At 48.5% G+C, this 20580-nt stretch overlaps 1 protein-coding gene across 2 annotated transcripts in view; it reads left to right on the top strand.

Annotated features, from left to right (window-relative positions):
• PDLIM2 (PDZ and LIM domain 2) overlaps positions 1 to 20580 on the top strand; it is a 222616-nt gene that overhangs the window by 187464 nt on the left and 14572 nt on the right. For both annotated transcript variants that reach the window (XM_086943624.1, XM_086943625.1), the window contains exons 8-9: positions 13656 to 13798; positions 15803 to 15917. In XM_086943624.1, coding sequence (XP_086799750.1) covers positions 13656 to 13798; positions 15803 to 15917 — 258 coding nt within the window. The remainder of the gene's footprint in view (positions 1 to 13655; positions 13799 to 15802; positions 15918 to 20580) is intronic.

Raw genomic sequence — 20580 nt, 5'->3', positions numbered from 1 at the left:
TGAATGAAAACTAAATACAAGTTATGCTAATCAATGTGAACTGCACTAGCGTACATTATGAAATCTCAATTAGTTAATGCACCCCACCAAATCCTGTTTGGCATAGTGGAGAATAGTGCTACAAGGTCCCAGTTTATGAAAGTAAGCCCTGTGAACATATACGTCATTATTTTAAACTTGTATTACACACAGTTTAAGAAAGACTGCTACAGAATGTGCAAAAACGTTTAAGATTAAAAGTGTTTCCAAAATATATAATTTTTGCAGGCTATAGATAGTGCATTTTTTTTTAATATAATTATCTTTAAAAAGCACACGCTTTACTCTTAGCTGGCAGCTTCCTTGCAATAACTCTCTAAAAGAATATATCTATGTCATTAGGAAGCTTCAAATGATTACATCACTTAAAGCCAGATGTCTTTACATCTGCAGATTGACCAGTTGTGCACATGTACACTTCTTTCAGGCAGCACTGGCAGAAGGCTTGTTCGGCTCTCTGCCCCCCATACACCCCCCTCCCCCCTCGGTTTCACAGCACAGGAGGCTTCACTTCAGCTGAAGCATTTCAGCTGTCAGGATTCTTTGTCCCGGGCGGTTGTCTGTTGAGAAAAAGTATGGGAACCGTTTTTCCTAAAATTAAAAAAATATGGATGGGCACGTCGTGCCCCTCAAATCCCCTCCACTTCGACCACTGAGCGGGTAGGACTGGCAGGAGGCCGAGAGAGGGCAGGGGCGGCTCGAACTCGAGAGAGGAACAGTTCATGTAAGAATGGACTAACTATCCCACAGCGATGAGAGGCCACAGTGGCAGCCCTGGCAGAGGGAAGAGCGGCCAGGACAGGGTAACAAAGCAGCAACTTTCAGGGGTGTCGGGGCAGACCCATACTGGAAAATAAGGAGTGTGCGTGGAGGGGCTGGGGGGGGGGGGGGGCAGAATAGGGCAGCTTCGAGGTGTCACCAGCATTAATAAGTACTCTTTGAGGGACACCGCATGAATGGAGAAATCCGAGTGCCCGGGAACAGGGAAGTAGGTGTGTCGAGGAGGGGAGGGAGAGGGAGAGGGCGAAGGGGGTGGGGGCGGGATAAAAGAGGGAGGGAGGGAAGGAAGGAAAGAGGAGGAGAAAAACTGAGAGACGGATGGAGGGGTGAGCGGAGGAGGGGCAGCTCGCACTTCAGAGGGGAGGCGAGGAACGAGAGGCGAGTTTGGGATCTGGGGGACCGGAACAGTCCTTGCACCCGAACTTTGTTCTTAGCCATAGACACCTCGGGGGTTTCGGAAAAACAGCAGCTGCAGGTAATATTTTGGTATTTGTATAGCGCTTGCTTACCCCTTGCGAGCCCCAAAGCGCTTCAGGTGCACGCATCCAAACTCATCTGCAGGGAGGGGGGGGGGGTTGAATTGGAATAGATGATGGGGTCTCTGCGTGTCGAGCCGGGGGGTCCCCTGCGTCGTGGAGGTACAGGGGTCGATCTGTAAGATAATAAGAGGGGACGTACACTTGGAAAGCAGAGAAGGGGAGTGCGGAATTACTACATTGTTTTGAGAACTTTTCATGTAAGTGGTTTATTTACTTTGGCGAAAACACGCCAGACTCGTCTAGCCAGTATCAGGGGAGGGGGGGGGGGGGGGGGAGGCGCCGCGGGGGAGAGGTGGGTGGGAGTCAAAGAATGGGGAGGGGCGGGTGGGAGAACTGCGACGACCACAGAGTGGAAGTGAGGGGCGAGCTGGGAGAGGAGTGAGACTGTGAGGGAAGGGCACAGAAGAGAAGAGTGTGGAAAGAGCAACAGAGGCGGGGGAGAGCTAGACTGAGGGAGTGAGAGAGAGAACAGAGGCGGGAGTTTGAAGAAGGCGAGTGGCGGGAGCAGGGAGAGAGAATGAAGGCTCAGAAGAAGGGGCATGAAGAATGGTGGGGGGGGATATGACAGAGGGCACGGTGGAGGTAGAATGAAAGCAGAGCAAAAGGAAGGAAAGAGGGCACGAGAAGGAAGGTGCTACTGAAGCGAGAAGATAAACTTGTGCTTGGGAATTTGAGGGGCGGAAGAAATGAAGTGTGGAGACTTTGGGTGCATGGGCACCACAGCCTCCTTGACTGATGGAGATGGGGCGAAGATGTTACCTTTTCTACCCTACATCATGAAGCAGTGGGTGCCGCCGTCCCTTCTCCCTCTCCCTGTTGTGCTCTGTGGGTTCAAGGGCCGCGCTTTCCTAATCTCAACCTTCCTTTCCTCCCGCACTGCCTCTTATTCCCCTCCCCCGCCTGTTATTGCGCTCCTCTTTTTCTGACAATCCTTCTCTTATCTTGGTAATGGTATCCCTTTTCATTACCCCTCATCATTACCGCCTGCAGCCCCTCTTCCACCTACCCTCCAGCTGATAGGCTGTGCTGCTCTCGTCTCTAACCTTCTGTCAGTACTCAATCTTTTTTGGCTCGCCTTTCCCCTCCTTTTCATTCTCCTCCTTCCCCACTCTTCTCCTTTCCTAACTCCCCTTGATGAATTGATAAATCGGAGTGCCAGCCAGAAAATTACTATATTTAGTTTTCACAAACACCAGAACAGTCCTGAAAAGGGAGAAAACAAAACACAAAATAAGCATGGTTTCTGTTAGCGGTTAGATGGTGTGCAACGTTTGCGAACCTGTAACATTTGTGATCATCAATAGCTTACTTGAAAATGGAGAAGACCATGCTTGTACGAAAACGGAGTTGCTTTGTTACAGAATTGCAAATTTAAGCACTCACTAGCCTACTGATCAAGAACACTGAAAACAGACCACAACAAGAACAAACAGCGACATACAGCGCAGTTGAAACCGAACAAACCAATAGGGAGAGTCTTGGCGTTTGGCAACGTGGAGTAACATGTCAGGGACGATCTACCCAGCACCTGGTGTAGGATTATGTGGACCCTAAAACTTTGAACAAGAATGGGGATGGAGGGTGTTCTGCTGACTCCTAGCGGCTCCACACTGAGAGGGACCAGCTTTGATGTGGAAAGGGGGCAGATCGCAGAGTGATGCACAATAACACACATAGTGTATAAGGGCCTCACACTGGGCCGCGGAGGCCTTTCTCTATTCCACTAGAGTGTAGGTGAACCTAGTGTTCAGCCTCTGCACCCTACAAGAAGGGCCTAAAAATTCACAAAGTAATGAAAGTGGGTTTGGGGTTGGCGTATGCTGCCCAGGTAGAGGCACAACTCTGCTCACCTCTGCGTGCAGCTGTTGGTTCTTGAGGATGTCCTCCTTTGACCTCTTGTGAGAGGCAGACAGAGCTTCTAGACACAGTGTCCTTATTTCTGGCCTTTTTGGACTGGTTGAGGGCTTCAACAGAGGCAAGTTTAGCAGGAGCAAGGCAGAAATTCAGCATTCTTTCAGGCTCAATCCCAGCGAAGGGAAAACAGGAACCACTCTGCTCCTTGTTCTGGAAGCACCTAAGCAGCAGTGCCCATGCAGGTATACAGGTGCACTGCAGGAGTCTCTGAAAGAATTGCTAATATAATTTAAAATGGGCTCGGGTTCAGAATTGGATACTCCCGTTGGAACCTCGAGCCCATAACGAGCCAAGCTTTATTGTGGCTTCTGCCATCCACCTTCACTCCACCCCTGTGCACAAAGAGGTAAACACAAAGCATTAACATTGTAGGTATAAAGGAGAGATAATTGGATGGCCACTGAGTCGCTGATTTCTACAATGTGAAACCAGAAAACCTTGGTTCTGCTCACTCTGTTAACCGCATGCGCGCTAGCGGGTTTTCCCGCTGCGCGCTGAAATTTTAAAATCGCGGCTTTCGTGACAAAGCCAGCTCGTCATGCGCGCAGCGCAGGTAACGCCCATGACGAGCTGGCTTTGTCATCCGCATCGAAGGGGTTAATTTGTTGGCTCGCCCACTTCTATGTAGGTGGTTGTCTGGAAGATAGTGTTCGATAAGATGGAGGGGGATCTCAAACTTGCATTTCCATGCTGTGTGTTTTAGGTAGAACCCACGACAGTCAGAGTGAGTCAATCCTTTAACGTTGAAACTTTCAACCAATCAGCTGGGGGAAAGGTTTTGCCTCTCCATAAGGGCTTTGGAGAAGGGCAGGGCTTTAACCGATTAACCGCTTAACCGCAGCGGCAATTCCGCCACCGTCTGGCGGTTTAGCGCAGTGGGCGGGGCCGCGGCTGCCAACGGATGTGCGCAGCACTACGGAGGTAGTGCGTGCGACGACCATTGGCCGTCAGAAGCAGCGATGGGGCTAGGTGGGTCGAGTCTCACCAGTGCTGAATACTGGCAGTTTTTTAAAGGGGGCCTCAAAACGGGTCTCTATCAGGCTCTGTTTTATGCTCTGACACAGGTGGTCCGTTTTTTCCTGGACTGCAGTGACAGCAGGCACATCAATGTGCGCCTGCTCACTTCTCTCTAGTGGAGATGTTACAGCATGACGTCATGCCAGGTGAGCCTAGTAGGGGAAGGGAAATCCTTCAAAGAGAGTCATTTTCTCTCCCGATTTCCCTTCTCTTTTTGAAACTCGGGAGCAGAAACATTGCCGTGGTGTCACCAGGGATTTAAGTGGAAGCTTTTTCAATATTATATACAAGCCATAGTTGCAGCTTATTTATCATATGCAACTAACAACCATTGACAAAGCCAATAGTCCTGACTGGTTGAAGGTGTGATGTTTCGTGTTGTATCATTTATCTGGATGCAATGACAGAAACAGCAAAATACATGTCGGGCGGCACACTATGCTAAGCAAAGATTTTTAGCTTGCATGTTTTTAAGCCACACCCATAAATACATTGGCCACGTCCCTTTAAGAGACCCCCACTTTTTTCATCCCACTTAAAGTTCTGGAGAAGGGCATCTCATTTTTTGTGAGGTTAAAGTGTGTTACGCGACCATTTTTTTTACCACACTTATACGTTTCCATTTCCTATGAACAACAAGTGTTATTACCGACCAGTTGTGCTAACTACCTCACTGAGCAATACTGCATGCTTATTGCAGACACTCCGGGCCGGCTCTAGGGCGGTGCGATCGGTGCCACCACACCGGGCACTGACTTGGGGTGGGGGTGTCATGTTTATTGTTTTAAAAACACCAGATGCCACGTTCCTTGTCCCAGCAATTTTCAAGCATCAATAACAATTTCACCATATCTCCTGTGATTAATATTCATCTTGGAAATAGCCCGGAGTTTTGTCTGGTAGTGGAAGTTGTGACTTGAAGCACATAAGTTTAATATGCCTGCTGCAAAGAACGTGTCTCATTCACATCACAAAGTGCATATAAATGGGCCAATGGGTTGTCGTTCTTGTCAGAGAGATCCTTATGCTACTTGCAGTTTAAAAGTTACAATCTTAATATAGAGCAGTGCGCTATTAACTGTCAACTGCAAGGAATATATAACAACTACATATGTTTTTTTGCCCAGTCTTTCCATATGCTAATATTGCAAAAAGGGTTCATTTGGGTAGAAATCAATTCTTATTATTAAAGAAAAACCCTAATAATGGCGTTACATTTTAAATTCCGAATTTTGCATCTTCAGACTAATGACTCCTAAACTATAGCGCCTACCAGTATGGATGCCATGTGACTCCAACACCTTGTAGGCCTGTCATATGTAATCTATGCTATACACTTATTATACACGTATGATTGTCTCTGTGCAACGTATGTGTGATGTAAAGTGTCCTGACACCTTAAACTGGTGCGAGTGTCATTCTAAAACTAAATGAATCTAATAGACAGTGGTTATGGAGACTTAGGGGGCATTGTCAAATGGTGGTAGTGAGGGAAACTGTGGCGAGGTGGTCATTGGGAGGGTAGGGAGGCACCAGCAAGCATTTTCGCACTGGGCGCCACCAGTACTAAAGCCGGCCCTGCAGACAGTAAACATTGTATCTAATTCGTTTGGGTTGGCAAGCAGTGTACAGAAAAGGCAATTTGAAGTAATTTGAAAAATCGCACAGAAACTTAGATTTTTACTCATAAATGTCCTATAACTACCCCACGTGTATAAGGTATGCACTGAAGAAAACACAGCCGCGCCATTTACCTGCTGGTCGGGTTCTCTGTGGCGGAAGCGCATTTTGCTCCAAGGGGCAGCCAGAACTCGAAGGGGTCGCACATGTGCTGGTATGATAAGATTACGCAGCACGCACTCGGTCTGGCAGGGAACTTGCGTCGGAACGTGAACCACGTCGTTTTGCCAGAGGGGCCCACGGCGAGGTCACGCTAACTCAGCCCAGCTGCACGACCTCTTCACCGCAGCACGCGGCTGCTCTCTCCAGGGGTTGCTGGGCTAGGATAGCTGCAGGCTCGAGCGGCCTACATCTGCCGCGCGCCTCCACACGACCAGGCCCGCCACTGGAACTGTTCTGAGGTGACCCGAGTTCAGTACTTCACTGCCTCGCCCCCTCGAGGCACCCAATGCCCTTTAGTTAGAACACGATTTGCAAGTGTATTTTCTTTTTTATATCGAGTAACGATTTTCTTTTTATACTTTTATGTGAGCTGGTATGTTTTATTCTGTTTTTAAACATTCAGTGCTGATGTGCCAATTCTGCACCCGCCACACGTTTCCTTCTGGCCCCATGCACCCTTCAAGGTGATCCTACACTTCCCACTATCTTGCGTCGTTTATTCTGTATCATTCCCACTCTTCATTAAAGCTGTCCATTTACACCGTGTGCCACTGACCAATGCCTCTGGACTCCGTTGTTTCACATTGGTCACCCACACATCCATGACCTATGCACAGGATGCTAGTGGTTGGAGGTCTGGCTGGGCTTTGACAGCTCTCCTACCCATCATGCTTGCCTTCGTCAACGTATGGTTGCCTTTGAGCCCATTCAAGTCTGCCCACTTTGTCCCTAACAATCATCACTTTACCCTCCCACTGCACTGCCTCACAATTTACCCACCCTAATCCATCAGAAGATAACATTTCTTGTGACCTGTGTAAGAAGGTTGACGAAGACCACATTCTACGATACTCAACCTAACTCAAAACAATCATGTTTTGGTCCCCTTCCAAACTCACACTGGGAGGCACTTTCCTCATTGTCTCACTGGACAACACCTCTTCAGTTGCAGTCTTCCATACCCTTAGCCAGACAGACTCCTGAATGCTTCAGCTGCATGCACTGGAATTAATAAGTGTGTGGGTCACCACTACTGGGGTCCACTCCCTCCATTTGTATGAGCTTGTTCTATGGGGTCTCCATTCCTGTCTGCGATTCCTCACTTGTCTCCTTCTCATTCCATGGGTGGAAGTACAATCTTTCGCCACCAACTCCTTGCTTTCTGCCTTTACTTTTACAATTTCTGCAGGCAGATCACATTGAAAAAAATAACAGCAGTAATATGTTGTCCCAGCATCTACAGGTTGGGCCTGACCTGGCATTTTGGCATTTTCTTGGTGGTATGTATGCTAGGGGGCTGCTTTCAAATCAGTATCTGCTGCCCTGTCCTGACCATACTCCGGTGGCCCCACTGGAGGTAAGGCTGACAGCGCGGGGCTGGCTTGAACATTTTTGTGAGGGTTGATTTTTAGGTTTCTAGACCGGCCCTGCCAGCAGGTGAGGAGTGGGCCTTTGCCTACCAACAGAAAGAGCATGCAGATAGACCGACTTGTGGCATTGCAACCGGCTTGACCCTTCAGATTCCACGTATTCAAAAATGAAGCAGACCAGCCTTCAAGTGAAGCCCCAGAAAGACTTCTTTGTTGGACGGCCACTTGACACAAGAAGTAAAAAGAGCCTGCATTGGGCCTGAAGAGGGAGGGTAGCTAAGGACAGCATCGTCCAATATACCACAAGGACATGAGACGAACTGTCGCAAGAGAGCAAAGGCTTGGCAGTGCTTGAAAGCTACTCTGTAAAATTCTAAGATGAAGGCTGGATGTAATTTAAAGGAAAAGGAGACATAAAAAACGCACCTCTCTCATCTCTCTAAGCTCTTCTATTAAGGAGCAGAGCGTACAGGGTCCACACAACTGAATAACTCTAAAAAGCATCTTTGAGATTCAGAAACTAACACCAGAATCCTCTATGAGCAAATCACTGCATGCAACAGCGAGTTAAACGTGCCTTGTGGCTGAATGAAAGGAACACTGTATTAGGAACTTTGGTCAGAAGCCTACGTGAAATCTACATGTCATACGAATACGAACAACGTATTCACTTTGGAAGCCAAGGGCTAAGCGGCTCCTGTTACATGCAGCTGCTTCCTTGACACCAGCTATAGGTCCACCTTGGGGCGAACTGACAAGCAGACCATGTGGGACAAGAATCAACTTGACAATACAACAGTGAGTCTGCTCCTGGAAAATCCTTTATGAGGGCAAACAGGGACCGCTTGGAGAAGGTGGGCTAGGGGTCTAGCCAAGGGCGGAGGATGGATGAGATCCAAGATTTTATGAACAGGCGATAACTTAATGGTTTCATGTGAACATACACTACTTAAAACAAAATATTACAACAGAGCCATAATAGGCAGTAAACATGTTTTCGTGCTATTCCTGATGTCAATGAAGAAAACATTATTTTGAAAACCAAGACTGCATACCTTTTGAAGAAAAGCACATTAAACAAAAAAAATTACATTTTGTGCATGTTTTTAGGTGGGGAAGCATGTCTTGGTATTGCAAAAGCAACTACCAAAGTAGTGGTATCAGCAGGAGACCTGGATTCCCTGTGATATTCCTCACGATGGCCTTCCCAGGGCACCAACCGCTAGTCTCTGCATCTTCCCTATGCTCTTCTACTAACTACGGCAATGTAGGGCATTGCTTTGGGTGAGGAGAACAGAGGCTTCGTATACAAAGCGAGGGAACTACCCAACTTGAGAGGACTTATAGGACTTTGAGCTTCAGAGATTCCTAAAATGGAGCCCTGTCATTATTTGTAACCTTGAAAACTGCTGCGCTGTGGCCAGAACCTAGCCATGACAATAGTAGGAGGATGCCCGGTGCCCATTTGAGTTGATGGCAATAAATGGTGATCCAGGATGCCTGCCTCTTACGGCTATCCACCTGGAGTTGGAAGCATCATCGCCTCCAGAGCCACCTGTCCGTCACAGTGGTTGGGACGTCAGACTGCTGTCCAGCAGTTAAGGATGGACCTAGTTTCCAGCGGTTGTGGTACCATGCTAACCTTGGCTCCTAATCAAGATCCACTGAGGGACTTCCCACATGTCGTCTTTTCCAAGGCAACTTCCCTGGATCTGTCTGAAGGGACTTCCTTCCTTTGAGGATTCTCTCGTCCCAATTGACTTCTTCTACATAATACTGAGCAAGACGGTGCTCAGATATGCCTATTCATCTTCCAGGCCAACCACACACCTGCTGTGTGCCTAATGACAGACCAGCTCTGTCCAGCCAATTAATCACTCCATTCCTGTCACTAGAGAAAAGCCGGAGTAACCATGCCCTGCTGGACCATGTAAGCATGGCCAACTATGGGGATCAATATAAACAGGCACACAGAATGCACTCACTGATGCCTCTCATATTGGTGCCTAGTCAGTCTATACGTCACTTCCCTTTCTAGATAACGACTCCCACCGTGAGATAGTTTTTAACGTGATGACCTGCCTTACGTGCTATAAAGTGTCCACAAGGTAATATATTCCTGCTTTCCGAATCACCCAAATTAATACCTATTGACCTTCTGCAGAGAAGGATAAGTACATTTATGGTGCCATATTTCGCTAGAACAATCATCCATATAAGCCCGAACTCAGTAATGCAGGTTTAGTGGGGTGTGTGTGAAGCTCAGAGGACTAACACAGTATTCAACTTTAGATCTACTTGTGAGTCGATCTATTCAACGTATGTGTTATTTGGCATTACATATTAAACATCAGTAATTCTCAAAAACCTTTAAAATCTCTCCAAGCTTGAATGCATATTTTCAAGATGGAATCTGTAGCTCCTATCGCCCTCCACTCCTTCTTGCTCATCATGTACAACCACCATCTTAGTGCTGGTAGGCGAGTAGGTATGCTGTTCTTTGCCTGATCTTGTGTGCCATCTTAATGCAGGCAGGTTAGTGTGTTTTTTTACAGAGATATCACTAGACGCCAGTGTTTTTTTTGCATGAGTAACTGCAAAGACCACTGGCAATAGCATACATATTGTAACAGACCTGAAGCCTCTTGCCAGTCGAGGACTTATGTTTAATGTCTCGAATAGGTGGCTGGGAAAGGAGTTGGTTGCCTTTCCTGTTGTCAGTTCCCAAGCACACCTTGTGGCTAACTTTGCTGCTGTTTGCCAGAAGACTCCATTATCCGATTGCAGCATGATAGCCATCTGTGTCCTACAGATACAGGAGGGATCAAGGCTGGAAGTCGGGGACAAGGGGTCTTTAAACAACACTGTGTAATGCCAAAGGTGCATCATCCTATCAAGAATACAAACAGACTTGATCACTCGATATTGGGTTCTCGATTTCCCAAATCCAGGAAAACAGCTGTCCAGCGTAGATGGAACCCACGTCATGTCCCTAAAATCTAACTGTCATGAAAGGTGGGTGAATTTTGATGAACATCGATTTTAATTATCTGTGATATATAAATCTATAAACAACCATTCGTTGTGATGTTGCCTTTTGACATGTTGCCCAGAATGAGCAGCTAACTTTAGTAAAGAATGTCCGATTTTTTGGGAGGGAATGTATAACAACCCTGGATTCTATCCTATAAAAGTACTCGAAAGCTGGATTTATCCAATACAGATATCGCAGAATTTAGTAGTCGTTTTGTAGTGGCTAATCTTTTAGGGTTATTTCATTTGATTTAATGCTAGGATTGGCTATCTTTAAAAATCTCAAGGATGTTAAGGAGAGTTTTACGTGGTGAGATTGACCCTGTAATCATATCTGTCTGAAACTCATCTCCAATAAAATGGGGAGTTTGGTAGTTTTTTGATGTTTGGATCCCTGGAACCCAGTGTTTGAGGTGTGCCGTGGACCACTTACTCTGAGCCTGGTCACCATAATCCAACATCTTGTAATAGAAATTGTATTTGCTATTGAGTAAAAAGAGCAGGTTTTTGCTGTAGTCTTTGCCCCTGATTTCGAACTGCATTAACTCTTTAAAATCATACTTTTTATTCTAAATCTGTAAGACAGCTAGGCTGCTCTGTTGGCCCTCGTATGTTCTAAATTAGATTATGGCAAAGTGGTTTACTGCAGCATTTCTAAATCTTGTTTGGGATGCTTAAAATAGTTTGAAAGAACACACCACAAATGATGATAAACGGACCCACATGTAGCCATGCCCCTCCAGTTCTGAAGAAACTATACTTACTATCGATCTATCCCCAATTTTAAAGATTTGATGTATAGTGTGGAAACTCGGTTTTGGACATGCCCCTCCTTACCTTCAAAATGTTGTATTTGGACCCAAATTTCTTGGCAAATGATTTTCTATGAAGGGACAGACTGTAGAGCTCACATCATTACACTGCAGAAAGATTCCATTTGGTTTCTTTTAGAAAATAATTTAAAACATGGCTCTTCCAAATCTTTCCAATACCAAGAGACTCTACGGGTGGATAAAGGCTTTCTCAGTTTCCAAAGGTGGAGCAATATCTGTGACGGATGGTGAATGTGGCCTTGCTGCCAAGCCACGTGTAGAAGAGCACATGGTCATTTATAGTGGAGTTCTTTGCTAATAATCTCCATGGTGATGTGTGCTATCTGGTACTGTGTAGGATGACCAAGTTCCACTTGGGATGGTCTGGTGGAGAGATGTACCTTTGCGCTCTATTCCTCTAAGCCCAAAACAGAAAGCAGTCTACCCGTATAAGCCAGTTAAATATAGTGCGGGCACGTTTTACACACCGTGGGCCTCTATTCCGTAACCATCACCCTTGTGACGCCATTTCCACCGCTCATCCTCTGTTGGGAGGAGCATAATGGTGGGACACATGTTTAACTCGCACATAGCAGACGTCTTGAGCCATGGCCTACACCCATTTCTGTCCTAACACCCAAGCTGTGGTCCACTTCACTCCGTACCACACCTCACCCCACATGTCATGCTGTGGAGCCTCTCCCGCATGACACACCTCTTATGCCATAGCCCGCTTTAGAACGCTCCCAACTTCTCGCACTATGTATGATGAGGTACGCTTCACTTTTCTCTTCTTCTGATTATTCATTATTTCCCATTCTGTGGCACCCTTGCATATAAGCCTGGGTGAGGGAACCAACTATGAGGAGAGCTTGTGAAAGTATTAACCGTGAGTCATCTCGGTGAGTTGGGCTCCAAAATCTCAAGGTACTGTGACCCGCAGTGTTTTGAAGTAGGATGTGGGACGGACTATAGCCTATGAGTGGGGGTTTGGAGTGCACATTTGTCGTTACAACCCTAAGGGCCTGTGAACAGCCTTTCCGCACCTTGAGAGTGGTCTGTCAGAAGTGCATGCTAGCGCAACTCACCAAGGAGTCTTGGCAGTTGTAGGCCCCCTGTCCTTATTTTCTCATATAACTGTGTACATTGAGGCGCAAGGATGTGTAGGCCCGACTAGCTGTACAGAGCTGTAGTCCAAGAACCCCCCCCCCCCGGCCAGAGAGCCACGCGCAGGCCTCAGGAAGTGGGATTTGAATGGATTATTCAAGTTTAGGTGGAAGTTGTGCCCTATCTCGCAGGAAACATTACTGGAGCGCTGCCATTGCAAGAAACACGAAGACTTTCTCTAAAACCCAAACCACGGCTATTGTAAAGCTTGAAAAAAACTATATTTAAAGCTGTTTTCTGTGCCGAGGTTTATTCAGTATTGACTTGCGGTTTCTGACTTGATACTGTGCTTTGAAAAGTTTCTTAATGTGATTTAGTATATCAACAAATGGACAATAGCACTGTTTGTTGGTCTGACAGACAGTCGCTTGCTGTCGCACAATGCCGCCATGTCTCCACTGAACTGTGGGTGAATCAGCGTTGTGCTGGTGAGTGCTTACATTATGGAGGCCTACAGGACCCTGAAGCTCATCTATGTAACTTGGCACGAGAGACCGCAAGGCAAATGCATTGAGTGCCCCACCTCAGTTTGTCCTTCAGATCACGCACCATCTCTCTCATCATGCCACTGTTGCATCACATGCCCTCCTGCACCATGCCCACTCCGCAAACCATGCCCTCTTCAGCCCGAGGCTCTCATAGTATGTCCCCTTCACACCAGCCTTGGGAGCTTATCAGCTGTTTGTAGTCACAAAGGTCGCTTTAGCGCATGTCAATTATTAACATCTGCTTAACCCTGTCTGTGTTTTACTGCCTCATCTTACTCTCTGCGTCACAGCTGGTCTCGTTCTAGAGCATCTCTGGATCGGACTTGGTGCCTGCCTGCAGCACCTGCGTTGGTACCTGCCTTGGTTCTAGTCCCCCTGCCAGTGCTCTGGTCTGCACCATGCTTCTGCAGTGGCTGGAATTCTTACTGGCTCTGTATTTCCTGCTGTTCTGATCTAGTTCATGTCTATATTTCTGTCTCTAGCTGTGACTCAGTTCACACATGTATAGTCTCTGTTCCAGTTCTGGCCTAGTCCGTGTGCCTGCGGTACTGCTCTGGGTTTGACCCAGTTTCTGTTTTTCTTGCTCCATGTCCACCATTTTGTTTTCTCTGTGAGCATTGCTCTTGATCTCACCTGGTTCTTTTGTCTCCACAGTGTTGATTTGGACCAGAGGATGAATCGCTTTGAGGAAGACTCTGAGGTGTACAAGATGATTCAGGAGAACCAGGAGACCCGTGCTCCTCCGCGACAGTCCAGCTCCTTCCGCCTGCTTCAGGCTGCTCTGGACACAGACTCCGGTATGACCGCTCATTGACCGGGGTCCTTATTGCCTAGTGCCTAGCAAAGGTTGCCTGGGCCTTCGGGATGGAAGCCAGAGGGTGGGTGTTCATAGGGTTGGCTCCAAGGATGAGTCGTTGCAATGATGGATGCCATGGGACTGGGCACCGAAGGATGGATGGCAAGGCACGTGATGCTAGACTGCTAGGGTCCCATATGCATGCCCACAGTACTGGTGTCCTGTTGAATGATACTATGTTTATAGGGTCTAATGGCTGGAAACCAAGGTACTGGGGTCCCAGTGAGGCTAACCAAGGTATAGGGACTTAAGGAGTGGATACAATCTGGACCTCTAGAAATGGTTCCAATGTTACAGAAGTGGAGGCCCCAGAGTGGCTAGGCCAGATGCTTGGATATGCAGACATTGAATTATTATTACCTGGAACATGAGTTTTGTGGTTATCTACTAAGATAATCAGATCCCATGCATTATACCAAGGCACGTGTGTGTTCAATGAGATATAACAAGGTAATGAGGGCCCAGGTATGGATACCATGATATTGGACCGCATAGACGAAAACCAAGGTATTGTGGTCCTATGAAGGGATGCCTGGGCATTGGGGCGCTAATTATACTTATACCGGCACTGGCGTTGTAGGGGGGATACCTATGTGCCAGAAATTGATACCAGTGCACTAAGATTGCAGGGATAATTATAGCGTCTCTGGTTCATGGGATACCAAAATACTGCAGTTCTGTGGAGGGATATCCTGGAACTGGGGACCAAAGAATGAATTCCTTCATACTGGGGACCCTCAGGTAAAAAGTAAGATACTGGGGCCCTAGGGATGGATCTGTGTACTGTGGTTTTCATTCATGGATACCACTATTATGGAATTTTAGCAGAAGATAGGTTCTGTGGCCGTGGAGATGGGTGCTTTCCACAGCGTGTGTCTGCATGGAGAAGGCATTGGCTCTTATAAAAGAGGTCATGTAAAATCAGATAATTTAATTCATCTTTACGCAGACCGCCATACTTGATCTAATGGTGTCCGGTTCTCTTTCTGCCTTTAATGCTTTTTAATGGGTCTAACATGCTTTATAACTACTCTTAATTCCACAATCCCCACTCCTCTTCGGACACTTGGGTACCTCGAATAACAATCAGATCACATACAGTGATGACATTGGAGATGTGATCCTGTCATTACATACTGCCCACAATCATATAAGTCTGCAGAAAAGCAGACCAAGCCTTCAACTGAACATACACAGGTTTTGTATTTACACATTTTTTGCAATCAACACCGATTTGAACGTTTTCTAATCTAATTATAAATTTGATGCTAGAACACGTGTGATGCCAAATGATTCCTATTACTTGGAAAACTATATATATATATATATATTATGAGTCTACGGCTTTGGCCCTCATTTCATCAGCTACTGGTCATGATTTTGACTGTGGGCAGAAGATCTTGGCAAGGCTGCAGGGCCCTAATTGGAATAGTAAATGTGGCCAGCCTCCCCAGTGACCATCTTGTGTGTGGCTATAGTGTCCATAGTGGTCAGGGTCGAGGCAATGGTGGTCGAGGTGATGACATATGTATGCCCACTGTGGCTAAACCACTGTTTTTTAAATCTGGTTTAATAGGGTGTGAGTTTTATGTTCTAGGCCCACCTACGTAGAGTTTTTTTAGACTGAGGCTGCATCAGTCCATGACCACGTATCCTTCCTACACTATCATTAATTTTAGCAGATGTTGTTCCACGTCCCTTATCACTAAGCACCTTTTTGATTGGCTGCGGATGGATACAGTAAAACTGTGGTGGTAAGGTTGGCTACATAGAAGCAGGTCTCCTAGTTAAGAATAGCAAGCAACTGGAGTTCCGTGTATAGAGACCACTATACCTAAGGGCTTCACCAAAAGCATCAAAGTACTAAGGTCCACTGAGGAATGTGTTATTGAGGAATGGTAGATCAAAGACCTACTTCTAATGTCCATTTCTCTCATCTTTGCAGCTCCAGCTCCGTATCTCCCCAGCCGGCTGTCACCCAATGCACCGAACGCCATCCGCAGCTCCGTGGCAACAGTCCAGAACCTGCGCACATGCGAGAAGTGCGGCACCAGCATCATGTAAGCACGCACTAACAGGCTTAATACATGCATCATGTTAGTGAGTAGCGCGATGTGGGAGGCACCCTCCTGCGCATCAGGGAGGTCTGAAGGGAAGCGGGTGTTATAAATAATCATGTAAGCGAGCAGCATGATGTGGGGGGCGCCCTCCTGCATGTCGGGGAGGTCTGAAGGAGAGCAGGTGTTGTACACGCATCATGTTAGCAAGTAGCGGGATGTGGGAGGTGCCTTCCTGCGCGTCAGGGAGGTCTGAAGGGAAGCGGGCTTATTACATGCATCATGTAAGCGAGCATTATGATGTGGGGGCGCCCTCCTGCATGTCAGGGAGGTCTGAAGGAAAGCAGGCATTATGCATGCATCATGTAAGCGAGCAGCATGATGTGGGAGGTGCCCTCCTGCATGTCAGGGAGGTCTGAAGGAAAGCAGGCATTATGCATGCATCATGTAAGCGAGCAGCATGATGTGGGAGCGCCCTCCTGCATGTCAGGGAGGTCTGAAGGAAAGCAGGCATTATACATGCATCATGTAAGCGAGCAGCATGATGTGGGGTCGCCCTCCTGCATGTCAGGGAGGTCTGAAGGAAAGCAGGCATTATACATGCATCATGTAAGCGAGCAGCATGATGGGGGGCGCCCTCCTGCATGTCAGGGAGGTCTGAAGGAAAGCAGGCATTATGCATGCATCATGTAAGCGAGCAGCATGATGTGGGAGCGCCCTCCTGCATGTCAGGGAGGTCTGAAGGAAAGCAGGCATTATACATGCATCATGTAAGCGAGCAGCATGATGTGGGGGCACCCTCCTGCATGTCAGGGAGGTCTGAAGGAAAGCAGGCGTTATACATGCATCATGTAAGCGAGCAGCATGATGGGGGAGCGCCCTCCTGCATGCCAGGGAGGTCTGAAGGAAAGCAGGCATTATACATGCATCATGTAAGCGAGCAGCATCATGTGGGAGGTGCCTTCCTGCGCGTCAGGGAGGTCTGAAGGGAAGCGGGTGTTATAAATAATCATGTAAGCGAGCAGCATGATGTGGGGGGCGCCCTCCTGCATGTCGGGGAGGTCTGAAGGGAAGCGGGCTTATTACATGCATCATGTAAGCGAGCATTATGATGTGGGGGCGCCCTCCTGCATGTCAGGGAGGTCTGAAGGAAAGCAGGCATTATGCATGCATCATGTAAGCGAGCAGCATGATGTGGGAGGTGCCCTCCTGCATGTCAGGGAGGTCTGAAGGAAAGCAGGCATTATACATGCATCATGTAAGCGAGCAGCATGATGTGGGAGGTGCCTTCCTGCGCGTCAGGGAGGTCTGAAGGGAAGCAGGCCTTATACATGCATCATGTAAGCGAGCAGCATGATGTGGGGGGCGCCCTCCTGCATGTCGGGGAGGTCTGAAGGAGAGCAGGTGTTGTACACGCATCATGTTAGCAAGTAGCGGGATGTGGGAGGTGCCTTCCTGCGCGTCAGGGAGGTCTGAAGGGAAGCAGGCTTATTACATGCATCATGTAAGCGAGCATTATGATGTGGGGGCGCCCTCCTTCATGTCAGGGAGGTCTGAAGGAAAGCAGGCATTATGCATGCATCATGTAAGCGAGCAGCATGATGTGGGGGCGCCCTCCTGCATGTCAGGGAGGTCTGAAGGAAAGCAGGCATTATACATGCATCATGTAAGCGAGCAGCATGATGGGGGGGCGCCCTCCTGCATGTCAGGGAGGTCTGAAGGAAAGCAGGCATTATACATGCATCATGTAAGCGAGCAGCATGATGTGGGGGCACCCTCCTGCATGTCAGGGAGGTCTGAAGGAAAGCAGGCATTATACATGCATCATGTAAGTGAGCAGCATGATGGGGGAGCGCCCTCCTGCATGTCAGGGAGGTCTGAAGGAAAGCAGGCATTATACATGCATCATGTAAGCGAGCAGCATGATGTGGGAGGTGCCTTCCTGCGCGTCAGGGAGGTCTGAAGGGAAGCAGGCATTATACATGCATCATGTAAGCGAGCAGCATGATGTGGGAGCGCCCTCCTGAATCTCAGCGAGGTCTGAAGGAAAGCAGGCATTATGCATGCATCATGTAAGCGAGCAGCATGATGTGGGAGCGCCCTCCTGCATGTCAGCGAGATCTGAAGGAAAGCAGGCATTATACATGCATCATGTAAGCGAGCAGCATGATGTGGGAGGTGCCTTCCTGCGCGTCAGGGAGGTCTGAAGGGAAGCAGGCATTATACATGCATCATGTAAGCGAGCAGCAAGATGTGGGAGCGCCCTCCTGCATGTCAGCGAGGTCTGAAGGAAAGCAGGCATTATGCATGCATCATGTAAGCGAGCAGCATGATGTGGGAGCGCCCTCCTGCATGTCAGGGAGGTCTGAAGGAAAGCAGGCATTATGCATGCATCATGTAAGAGAGCAGCATGATGTGGGAGGTGCCTTCCTGCGCGTCAGGGAGGTCTGAAGGGAAGCAGGCCTTATACATGCATCATGTAAGCGAGCAGCATGATCTGGGGGGCGCCCTCCTGCATGTCGGGGAGGTCTGAAGGGAAGCAGGCATTATACATGCATCATGTAAGCGAGCAGCATGATGTGAGAGCGCCCTCCTGCATGTCAGGGAGGTCTGAAGGAAAGCAGGCATTATACATGCATTATGTAAGCGAGCAGCATGATGTGGGAGCGCCCTCCTGCATGTCAGGGAGGTCTGAAGGAAAGCAGGCATTATACATGTATCATGTAAGCGAGCAGCATGATGTGGGAGCGCCCTCCTGCATGTCAGGGAGGTCTGAAGGAAAGCAGGCATTATACATGCATCATGTAAGCGAGCAGCATGATGTGGGAGGTGCCTTCCTGCGCGTCAGGGAGGTCTGAAGGGAAGTAGGCTTATTACATGCATCATGTAAGCGAGCATTATGATGTGGGGGCGCCCTCCTTCATGTCAGGGAGGTCTGAAGGAAAGCAGGCATTATACATGCATCATGTAAGCGAGCAGCATGATGGGGGGGCGCCCTCCTGCATGTCAGGGAGGTCTGAAGGAAAGCAGGCATTATACATGCATCATGTAAGCGAGCAGCATGATGTGGGGGCGCCCTCCTGCATGTCAGGGAGGTCAGAAGGAAAGCAGGCATTATACATGCATCATGTAAGCGAGCAGCATGATGGGGGAGCGCCCTCCTGCATGTCAGGGAGGTCTGAAGGAAAGCAGGCATTATACATGCATCATGTAAGCGAGCAGCATGATGTGGGAGGTGCCTTCCTGCACGTCAGGGAGGTCTGAAGGGAAGCAGGCATTATACATGCATCATGTAAGCGAGCAGCATGATGTGGGAGCGCCCTCCTGCATGTCAGCGAGGTCTGAAGGAAAGCAGGCATTATGCATGCATCATGTAAGCGAGCAGCATGATGTGGGAGCGCCCTCCTGCATGTCAGCGAGGTCTGAAGGAAAGCAGGCATTATACATGCATCATGTAAGCGAGCAGCATGATGTGGGAGGTGCCTTCCTGCACGTCAGGGTGGTCTGAAGGGAAGCAGGCATTATACATGCATCATGTAAGCGAGCAGCAAGATGTGGGAGCGCCCTCCTGCATGTCAGCGAGGTCTGAAGGAAAGCAGGCATTATGCATGCACCATGTAAGCGAGCAGCATGATGTGGGATCGCCCTCCTGCATGTCAGGGAGGTCTGAAGGAAAGCAGGCATTATGCATGCATCATGTAAGCGAGCAGCATGATGTGGGAGGTGCCTTCCTGCACGTCAGGGAGGTCTGAAGGGAAGCAGGCCTTATACATGCATCATGTAAGCGAGCAGCATGATCTGGGGGGCGCCCTCCTGCATGTCGGGGAGGTCTGAAGGGAAGCAGGCATTATACATGCATCATGTAAGCGAGCAGCATGATGTGAGAGCGCCCTCCTGCATGTCAGGGAGGTCTGAAGGAAAGCAGGCATTATACATGCATTATGTAAGCGAGCAGCATGATGTGGGAGCGCCCTCCTGCATGTCAGGGAGGTCTGAAGGAAAGCACTCATTATACATGCATCATGTAAGCGAGCAGCATGATGTGGGAGCGCCCTCCTGCATGTCAGGGAGGTCTGAAGGAAAGCAGGCATTATACATGCATCATGTAAGCGAGCAGCATGATGTGGGAGGTGCCTTCCTGCGCGTCAGGGAGGTCTGAAGGGAAGCAGGCATTATACATGCATCATGTAAGCGAGCAGCATGATGTGGGAGCGCCCTCCTGCATGTCAGGGAGGTCTGAAGGGAAGCAGGCATTATACATGCATCATGTAAGCGAGCAGCATGATGTGGGAGGTGCCTTCCTGCGCGTCAGGGAGGTCTGAAGGAATGCCGGCATTATACATGCATCGTATAAGCGAGCAGCATGATGTGGGAGCGCCCTCCTGCATGTCAGGGAGGTCTGAAGGAAAGCAGGCACTATGCATGCATCATGTAAGCGAGCAGCATGATGTGGGAGGTGCCTTCCTGCGCGTCAGGGAGGTCTGAAGGGAAGCAGGCCTTATACATGCATCATGTAAGCGAGCAGCATGATCTGGGGGGCGCCCTCCTGCATGTCGGGGAGGTCTGAAGGGAAGCAGGCATTATACATGCTTCATGTAAGCGAGCAGCATGATGTGAGAGCGCCCTCCTGCATGTCAGGGAGGTCTGAAGGAAAGCAGGCATTATA

The sequence above is a fragment of the Lissotriton vulgaris genome, chromosome 11 (genome assembly GCF_964263255.1).
Source record: "Lissotriton vulgaris chromosome 11, aLisVul1.2, whole genome shotgun sequence".
Taxonomy (NCBI): Eukaryota; Metazoa; Chordata; class Amphibia; order Caudata; family Salamandridae; genus Lissotriton; species Lissotriton vulgaris.
The sequence above is the reverse complement of the archived record's forward strand: the minus strand, read 5'-3'. Positions and strand labels throughout refer to the sequence as shown.